The 10,405-nt window shown below is 46.2% G+C and overlaps 1 protein-coding gene across 1 annotated transcript in view; it reads left to right on the top strand.

Annotated features, from left to right (window-relative positions):
* Positions 1-10,012, top strand: part of hspbap1 (hspb associated protein 1) — a 36,111-nt gene extending 26,099 nt beyond the window's left edge. Inside the window, 4 exon segments of the mRNA XM_042336468.1 lie at positions 3,181-3,264; positions 8,961-9,071; positions 9,383-9,421; positions 9,423-10,012. Of these exon segments, the coding sequence (XP_042192402.1) occupies positions 3,181-3,264; positions 8,961-9,071; positions 9,383-9,421; positions 9,423-9,914 (726 nt within the window). The 3' untranslated portion in view covers positions 9,915-10,012.
* The last annotated feature ends 393 nt before the right edge of the window (positions 10,013-10,405 follow it).

Here is a 10,405-nt window from a genome sequence, read left to right on the forward strand (position 1 = left end):
CTTCGAGACGTCTCAAAGCGCTTCACAGAATATACTGTAAAGTGCAGTCACTGCGTATTTTGCGGGTGAAGCGCGGCAGCCAACTGCGCACAGCAGAGTTCCCCACAAACAGTCGTGGTTGGAGTGACCGCATTTTTTTCTTAGAGGGATTATTACCCCCGGAAAGCGGGCGCTCTCGCCACTTACCCTACTCTATGGGCTTGCGTTTAGCTGGGATTGTGGGGAATTATTTGCAGCGCAGCGAACATTGAATAACTTGATGTGCAGAGTTACTGGCAGAAAATCCCGTTGTGGACCTCGGTTGGGTCCCTCCTGATGGCATCTCTTTTCAGGGCCAAAGATCCCAACTCCAGCAAGGAATTGCCACAACTGAAAAATGAAACCGGCATCAGTTGTCAGCTCTTAACTTGTGCAGCTCTGGAGCGCAAGCTTAAGCCCTGCGTCTAAACCTACCCGGGAGTAAATGGAAACTGAGCTTGATCCGAGGTCTCTTAATTAGCAACTCCTAGCTCTGTCGCAGGCAAGATATCACTTTTATCCCAACGGCTGTCTCATTAAGCAAAGGCATCGCTGTTACCTTTTGGCCCTGTGGATAGATGTCTTTTCAGGACTAATGCAGTCGCCTCGCAAACCAGCAGGCTTAGCGAACGCGACATCGGGGTGTAAGGAAAAGTGTCATCACAGCAGCATTTGAGCTGTCCTTCAGATGAGACGTTAAACCGAGCTCCTCGTCTGCCTGTTCAGATCCCACGGTGCTATTCGAAAAGAGAAGGTAGTTTCTCTCTCTCTCTCTCTCTCTCAAGGTGTCCTGGCCAACAATCCCCCAAAATAAAAATTGGTCGCTCACTCCATGACTGTTTGTAGGACACTGCTGTGTGGCCCCCACATTTTGCCCACAAACTATACTCAACAGTACATCCTGTGAAGCGCTTTGAGACTTCCCAACGATGTGATAAGGTGCTATATCACACGCAAGAATTACTATTATTATTATTATTATTTAAAAAACACCTTGATGCTGTGATGGGATGTTGGTAGGATGGGAGTTTTGGAAGGGTGAGGTCAGATTGGGCTGAAGAGCCTTTCTCACCTGAACCAATCTTGTTATTTTCTGGGTTCTTGTATTTGTAGGATGTTTGCTGTGCGATAATGGCTGCCATGTGTGTCCAACTACACTACACGTCACATTTAACTGCCGTAAAGCACTTACAATGCGATAAAGTGTCATAAAAATGCGAGTTCTTTATCAATACCACTTTAGTTGAATGTTTGTGGTGATCCTATTACCAGCAGTATTTAACTTGCTTCTAATTAATTGGATCTGCCAAATCAATATGCGGTTCTGGCAATGGAAACAGCCAGAGTTGTTTCCTAGCCTAAGTTGTTCCTGTTAAAAACTATTGGAATCAATCTATAACTGATTGAATGTTTCCCTTAACAGTTCCCTTAATTGGCTTGACCGCCCGTATTCTCACCCACACAAAACTCTGTATCCCCATCATGCCAGTTCTCGCCAGGCTCCACAGGCTCCCGATCACAGAATGGATCGATTTGAAGATCTTCTCACTAGGTCTACAAATCCCTTCACGCCCTGGCATCTCCGGCCTGCTTTCTTCCCACTCCACGACCTGCTGCCTCTGCTCGACTGGCTCTGGCCTCCTGCTCATCCCTCGTCCCTTCCGCTTGACCATCAGCGGGCACGCTTTTAGCCACTACGCCCCAAAGCTTTGGAACTCTTCCCCCCCCCAATCCCCCTGACTTGCCACATCCATAGGTTGGGCTAAGCCTCGACAATGGTGTTCACCTGCCAAAATTGGCTGCCTTATTTCGTTCACAAAATATACAGTCAATTCACTTTACAGTATATTCTGTGAAGCTCCTTGTGACGTCTCGAAGACGTGATAAGGCGCTATAGCAAATGCAAGGATTATTATTACCATTCAGTGTGTGATAGAAAACCTTATAGAGGTACAGTTTACACAATCCGAAAGGGCAAAGCAAAAGTAAACTCGGAACAATATTTTCAGCGACGCCAAGGTCAAAAACAGCAGAGAGACCGAGGTGTTGAGGGAAATCAAAGCAAATCTTGTGATCTTGGATCAAACAAAGTATTTGGGTTTGAACAAATTGCCATAAAACATGATTGAGGCAAAGGACATTGAGCCTCGTTTAAGAAGCTTAATGCTGTAATGTGATAAGGCGCTATATGCAAGGATTATTATTTATTATTATTATATATTGAGAGGACAGTAGGGTTGGTGTTATGGAAGGATGAGGTCTAATGTTTGTTTTTTTTAAATCTGTACCTCTCTTGCGAACAATTACATTTTAGTTTGGCGACATGATTCAATTAGGTGTCCCGGGGGGAAGTGAACATGGAATGAGAGATAACGAGAGAGAATGAGTGTTCCAAACTCCCAAGACATCCAGCTTTTTTTTAATCTATAATCGTGACCTCCCAAGGCCCCATTTGCTGTGATTTACACTGTTCTCATTTCATCTCAGTTGAGGGATCCGCCAAGGATTTCTGAGCCAGACCAGATGGTACGGTTCATTTGCATGCGAAAGACAGCTCCCACAATCGGTTTCAAGCGTAATATATTGAAATAATATTGTTGCCGTGTTCAGAATAACCCTGCTCTGTGGAGAACGCAGACAAATTTGCAGAGTTAAGCGTTGCCAAACAGTGAAAAGTTTAATCATAACAATGGTAATAATGCTTGCATTTGATACAGCGACTTATCAGATCGTCGAGACGTCTCAAAGCGCTTCACAGAATGTATTGTAAAGTGGAGTGACTGTGTATTTTGTGGGCGAAACGCGGCAGCCATTTGCGCACAGCAGCGTCCCCACAAACAGCCGTGGATTGAGTGACCACATTTCTTTTTAGAGAGATTATTACCCCCGGAAAGCGATCCACCAATCCGCTAACAAACGAGTTCCTGCCTACGAAAACAGAGGGCGTGTGTGTGGAGGAGGGAAACTTGTCTAAGGTTTTGCCCCGCACCAGCCAGGAATTGAACCCAGGTCCTCTCGCTTGCAAAGCGAGTGCTCTAACCACTACGGTACAGGTCTCCGAGGGGGAGTTCAGGGGGAAAGTGCAGGCGGGGACCTCTCTTGCAGGTAGGTTCATTGCTGTTGACATGACTATTATAAATTGGCTTCTCTTTCTCTTTCCAGGTCCTGTTTGTCCCCAGGCACTGGTGGCACTATGTCGAATCTTTGGATCCTATCAGCGTCAGCATGAACTCCTGGATTGAACTGGTAACGCATAGGAGTTTGTTTTAGACTAATCGAAACACAAACCTTCAACCCGCAAAATATACAGTCACTCCACTTTACGGGATATTCTGTGAAGCGCTTTGAGACTTTGAGCCTCAAAGACGTGATAAGGCGCAACATCAAATGCAAGGAGTTATAATAATAATAATCTTATCGCTCTCTTGATTAATATAATAATATAATAATATAATGATATAATGATATCATGATATAATAATATAATGATATAATGATATGATAATATAATATAATAATAATATAATAATAATATAATAATAATATAATAATCGGGCGAAACTCGGCAGTCAATTGAGCACGGCAGCGTCCCACATTGCCAAGCGAGTATCTACCAGTTTGCTTCTTGCAGAACCGGTGGGTTTCGCCTCACGAGTGTCGTGGCAGGGAATTCCATCTTCCTACCACCCTCAGGGCGAAGAATTACTCTTTCCTAACCTTCCCTTTAATTCCGCTTGGGTTTATCATAAATTGCCAGTGTCCACAGCTTGAGTGGAAAATGTCCAAAAAGCAGCTACAGCTCGGTGATAGATAATCAAGCTTTGTAGTCTTCCTTCCTGTCAGCTTGATTTTTACCTCCCTTCTCGGCTGGATCCTGCCAAACTGAGGCCAGAAGCCAGGAAGTCTGATGAATGGAGAGGAGGCAGTGAGTGAGCTAATGCACAGAGGGCAAATCACTTATTTGCACGTGGAACAGTGGGTAAATGCGCAAAAGGGATTTGTGTATAAACAGGTCACCTACAAGCGGATTTCACTCTTACCCAGTGAATTTGGAGCCCTGCTGCGCAGTGGTGAGAGCGAGAGCGAGAGGACCCCGGGTTCGATGACCAGGCAGGCATGGCGAAACCTTGGGCAAGTTTCCTTACTCCGAATGTCTCTGATAACCTAGCAGTGAGTAGGAACCCTGTTGTATGTCGCTTGGTGGATCGCATTTCCGGAGGTAATAATCCTCCCCCTACAAAAAAACATTTGGTCACTCAATCCACAGCTGTTTGTCGGGACGCTACTGTCTGCAATTGGCTGCCGCGTTTCGCCCACAAAATACACAGTACAGTATATCCTGAGAAGCGCTTTGAGACGTCTCGAAGATGTGATCAGGCGCTGTATCAAATGCAAGATTTATTATTATTATTATAAATTTGCAGCGTTGCAAGCAGTGAAACGTCTCAAATTTTGTCCTTGTTTATGCCTCCTGAGAATACATTCTCACAAAGGTGGACGTAAGGTACATAAGGTAATGCCTCAAAGCGCTTCGCAAAGACAGGGTCAGATGCTGAGCAAGGGCAAAGGGACAAATCCTCCCGTCAACCCTGACAGAGTGAAGACGGAACAAGATGTCAGGAAACAATGTTCTAAATCTACAGAGAGAGAGAGAGAGAGAGAGAGAAGTGGCACTTTTAAACGTCAAGAACGGGAGAGACAGCGTTTAACAAGAGATGGCCACTACTGGCAGATCTCTTCAACCCTCCTGACAGTCTGTCAACTCCGCATGTTGCAGGGGGAATAAGGAGCAGTCGGGCCAATTTTCTGTGTTGAATTGCGCTGATAATCTTTTTAAACAAACTCTGTCTGAACACACAGTAGAGATTGGTCTGCGTGTAGCGCCCCTGGCAGCAAGAATGCGAACAGCTTTCCGGATACAGAGAGCTCCTTGCTATGACATTGACAAAGGTGGTCCAACTGCTGGCCCGATTTAATTCATCCCGCGGGCCGATTTAACTCGCCCCCCCCCCCCCCCCCCGCTCTATTTCATCTGGACCATCCTCTCCTTCCGTACATAAACCGTAAATGTTATGTTGTGTTTCTGGAAGGGAAACGCAAAAATATTGCATATGCCCTCAGCAGCCAAACAAGTTGTCATAACGAGGGGTTGCTCTGGGTTTTACTTGTGTTTAGGCACATCCAACCTCATTGGAAGGATGTCAGTTATAATAATAATGACAATAATAATAGTATTACAGAGCAGTATGATACAGTAAAGCTCACATTGTGGACGTTTTGCCCACAAATATTACAGTCAATTCACTTTACAACATATTCTGTGAAGCGCTTTGAGACGTCTAGAAGACGTGAAAAGCGCTTCATAGAATATGTTGTAAAGTGAATTGACTGTAACATTTGCGTAAGTCAAATTAAATGTATGGTCCCAACTGATACGACTTATAATAATAATAATCATTGCATTTGACATAGCGCCTTATCACATCTTTGAGACGTCTCAAAGCGCTTCACAGAACATACTGTAAAGGCAGTTGACTATATGTTTTATGGGCGAAAATGTATATTTTGTGGGCGAAGACTGATATGAGGTTTTGCTGTACTATCTGTCAGAAGGTTAGCACAGTTGACCACGTTCTAGTTTTTAATCAGTCTAATAGAGCAGCGACGTGCAGTGTGGGGCTTGTTATAATGTGCAGAAAGCTGGACTCCAAACACGAACGTACCTTAATGAGGTTAGAATTTATTACCCATCGTCCCATCCGTCTGTCTGATGAATGGTGTTTCCATCTCATCCCTGTGTTTTCACCGCTGGGTAGAAATGAAGCCCGGAGTCAATTATAAATCCAATTTATCATTTGAATTCATCAGCAAAAAAAACAGCCTTATTTATATATATGTGTATATATTTATATACTAAACTCCGTACACCCATCACATCAACGACAACAACTTATATAGCGTCCTTCACCTGGAGTAGAATCCTGGAGCACTTGTTCTCGCCAGGCTCCAGTGGCTCGCTATTGCCTAACTAATAGAGTTCATATAAAATAATATAATTCAGGTCGCGCCTGAAGACCTGGCTTGGCATCGTGTTCCGCCACTGTCTGGGACACTGTTCTGCGTGAGTGGAGCTAAATATAGGCTCTAAGGGACACAAGCGAGCAGAAGGTAAGTGGTAATTGATTTTGAGAGTGTCGGTTTGAAAATCTGTCCCTCCCAGTGCCAGCAGTTATGGGGTACAAATGGGCATGTCATGCTACAGCTCCCGTTTTGATGATAGCACTAAATCATTTTAAGCATTACTCTCCACGCAAGCTTGGCAGCCATCACAGCATAATCTTCCCGACAGCGAAACTCTCGCACCAAGCAACAACGCAAATGATAATGATCGCAGACCTCATTCGTTTTGCTGATGGATTGTGACTGTTTGCACTCGGTCATGGATGCTGTCTGAGGGGATGGGAGCTTTTGGATAAACCGGTGTTTTACTTTCGGGTTGGTGTTGAAGATAAAGAACGCTTCTGCACATTGCAAGTTCTGCACTTCCACTTTCCGTGCTTCAGAGCCTGTTAAAACTATTAATCTGGCACATTCTCCACTTAGCTGGGCTGAACGTAACTTTGCTAGCTAAAAGGGTAGGGTAGAGTTACAGCTTTCATCCGACTTGATGCATCGGGATGCTGTACCTTGATGGAAAGGCATCGCAAGCAAACAAATTTGTGGAGTCCCGTAGCTCAGTGGTTAAAGCGCTCACCTCGCAAGCGAGAGGACCCGGGTTCGATTCCCGGGCAGGACGAAACCCTAGGTACGTTTCCTTACTCCGCACACACACACGCCTCTGCTTACCCAGCAGTAAGTGGGTAAGTTAGTTGATTGGCGGATGTGAGTAGAACGAGCTAACCAGTATGCTACAGGACTCCACCTCCTTCAAAGGTGATTGATGTCAAAGCGTACGTAGTGACTGTGTATTTCCAGGCAAACGCGGCGGTCCCACAGGCAGCCGTGAAATGAACGACCCAATTTATTTGGAGGAGGACTGTTAGGCTTTCATTGCTATGAATAGGCTTTTATTATTTTGGAAGCACTCTGAAGATTAAAAAAAAAACAGATGGGAGACGAGGAGAAATCTTGTTACCCAGCGAGTTGTTGGGATCCTGAAAGGCTGCTGGAAGCCGATTCAATAATAACTTCAAAAAGGGGATTGGATATTTACTCGAAAAGAAACAATTTGCAAGGCTCTGGGGGAGTGAGTGGGATTAACTGGATAACTCTTTCAAAGAGACGACACAGGCACGATCGGCCGAATGGCCTCCTTCGGCGCTGTGAGATTCTACGATAAAGCTTCCCTTTCCTCTTTTAATTGTGTGAAACGTGGGATAGTCTTTCACTGGGTTTTATCCTCCACATTGTGTTTTATTATCTTAATATCCTCATCGTTAGCCTCAGAGGGGGTTAAACAAGGACACGAGAGACGAGTAGCTTTGAACGAGGAGTTCATCTTTATGTATGTGTGCGGCCGTTATTGTTTTGGATAATTAAATCCACGCTGCAGTGTATCTTTCGGAAGAATATTCAATGATTTGTTTTATGCATCTCAGCTGTGCCCTTACGAACTGCAGCACAACTATAACAGTGCCAGGCAATAACAATGCAGAGAGAGCCGATCTGTGTACCGTCTACTTACTGACAAGAATACAGTTGAAACAAATGTCGTACGTTTAAAAGATCCTGTGTCTCGCCTGACTGGGGTCAGCTGTCTTTCTCTAGTTTATTATAATAATAATAATAATCCTTGCATTTGATATAGCGCTTTTCACGTCGGGAGGACGTCCCAAAGCGCTTCACAGAACACACTGTAAAGTGAATTGACTGTATATTTGTGGGCAAAATTATTGTGTTATCATAAGTATAATGGTTAGAGCACTCGCCTCGCAAGCGAGAGGACCCGGATTCGATTCCCGGGCAGGGCAAAACCTTAGGCAAGTTTCCTTACTCCACACACATGTTTATCCAGCAGTAAGTAGGAACCCGGTTGTTAGTCGAATGGCAGATTGCTTTCCGGGGGCAATAATCCCTCAAAAGAAATGGTCACTCAATCCATGGCTGTTTGTGGGGACGCTGCTGCGCGCAATCGGCTGCCGCGTTTCGCCCGCAAGATATGCAGTCGATTCACTTTAGGGTATATTCCGTGAGGCGCTTTGAGACGCCTCACCGACCTGTTAAGGCGCTCTATCAAATGCCAGGATTAATTATTAGTATTATTACAAAGGCATGAAGTAGTTAGAATGTGTAAGCAATATAAATACTGCGCTGCATAAGTGCATAACAAGCGGCCCACTTTAACTGCATGTGGGTGAATTTACCATCAATCGGGAGTGTTCCACAATCCACTCGATGTTTGTCAGAACAAAATGGAACAAAGGCAGATGAAGTGCTTTGAGGCATCCTCGTGTCGGGAGGACGTATCAAAGCACTTCACACAGCTGGCTGGGTGCCCGAGTTTTTCTTGGAGGAGGATGAGCAGAAGCACAGTCAACAAGGTAAATCCGACTGGAACTCTCTCCCTCAATCCCTCCACCTCCCCTCCCCTCCCCCCTTTCATCCCCATCTTCAGGTCGCACTTGAAGACCTTCGTCTTCGACCGCGCCGAACGGTCCCCTCCCCACCTCCCTCCAACTCGACGTGGAGTTTCGCCACTGTCGAGCGCTCTGGGGCGCTACCCTCTGCGTGTGGGGCGGGGTGTAAATGCAAGTTGTTGTTGTTGGTAAATCGCAAGATGGGTATTTAAAGGTGGAGGAGGGAGGATTCGAGGATATAGATAGTGGTTATGGACCTGGAGGAAAACTCAGCGGCTCTTTTCAAGTAGTTGTGTTAGTTCTTTCATGATTCTTGCTAACGAGGCCATTGTTGGTGACTCTCCTCCTGCCTGTCCTGTTCGCTAGGCTGAAGACGACGAGGCCAGAGTCAGCGAGGCGTTGACACGCACCGCGGTCTACGCTCTGAAGTCCGCAGAGAATTTGGCCGACGCTGGCAGCTGGCTCAATCCCACAGAGGTACTTGAGGAGACACCCATTTTTACAATGCCTGTCATCTCGAAACGTCTTCCATGTCAAAAGCTTGACATGTCCTGTAGCAGAGTGCTCACCTCACAAGCAAGAGGACCTGGGTTCGATTCCCGGGCAGGGCAAAACCTTAGACAAGTTTCCTTACTCCCCCCCCCCCAACCCTCCATCATGTCTGTGCTGATGTTAGCTCTCCCGTGCACTTACTGTTATACAGTCTACTCTTCAAATACTGTTGTGGAGTCAACTAAAGGAGCTGGAATATGTTAACACCGGTGATCTGTCTTTCTCTTTTGGACTAGGTTAACATTATGTCCCACGAAACCAATCTGCGTTACCTAAAACCTTGCAGTTCAGGCTTGCAACTCGAAGCCTTACCTGCCGTTATCCCCCTCCCCAAATGATGGGACCTCACCAGCGAGGCGTTCATCTTCCAACTCACCCAAGAAAAGGAAACGCGAGTCGAGCAAAGTGTTTCCCGCCTCCGAGCGAGACCCCGTGGGAGATGAATCCGCCATTCCGTTTGGTCCCCACCTCCTTCCGGTTGGTACGGCTCACGCAGGAAGCGGTGGGTCGGGCTGTGTTTCGTGCGACTCTGAGCAGTGCGAGGGACCTCTGGATGGAGATGACGTGGAGCTCACCCATTGTCGGGGAAGGACAGGCCTGAGTATTGGGTGCGTGGCGGCTGGGTGTGATGGCAGGTTGTCAAGCGGAGGGGGAGATGGTGGGAGCGAGGATGGGCTGACCACCGATGACTTGCTGGAATGTTTGGTTCACCCTGACGTTATTCGGTTAGCGACTCGAATCCTGCTGGACAGGCAAAGCTCCCGTTAGTCACACCAGCTCGTCCATGTTTCGTTTGTCTCAACCGAGCTCCCCGTCGGTGCCCTGTTCAGGTGACGTTAAAGATCTCGCGGCGCTATTCCAAAAGAGAAGGGAGTTTCTCTCTCTCTCTCTCTCTCTCTCTCTCTCTCCCGGTGGCCTGGCCAAATAAAATTGGTAGCTCAGTTCATAGCTGTTCTTGTATCAAAAGGTTGTTGTGTTTCACCTAAAAATACACCAGTCACTACACTTTACAGTAAAACCCCGTGAAACACTTTCCAGGGGTAATAATCCCTTTAAGATATAATAATAATTTGGTCACGCAATCCACCACTGCCGCGGGACACTGCCGTGCGCAATTGGCTCCCGCGTTTCGCCCACGAAATATACAGTCACTGCACTTTACATTATATTCTGTGAAGTGCTTTGAGACGTCGCGATGATGTGATTAGACGCCATGTCAAATACAGGGATTATTATTATGACGTCTTCCTGGCATGAAA

This window comes from Callorhinchus milii, unplaced genomic scaffold (assembly GCF_018977255.1).
Source record: "Callorhinchus milii isolate IMCB2004 unplaced genomic scaffold, IMCB_Cmil_1.0 Scaffold6, whole genome shotgun sequence".
Classification (NCBI taxonomy): Eukaryota; Metazoa; Chordata; class Chondrichthyes; order Chimaeriformes; family Callorhinchidae; genus Callorhinchus; species Callorhinchus milii.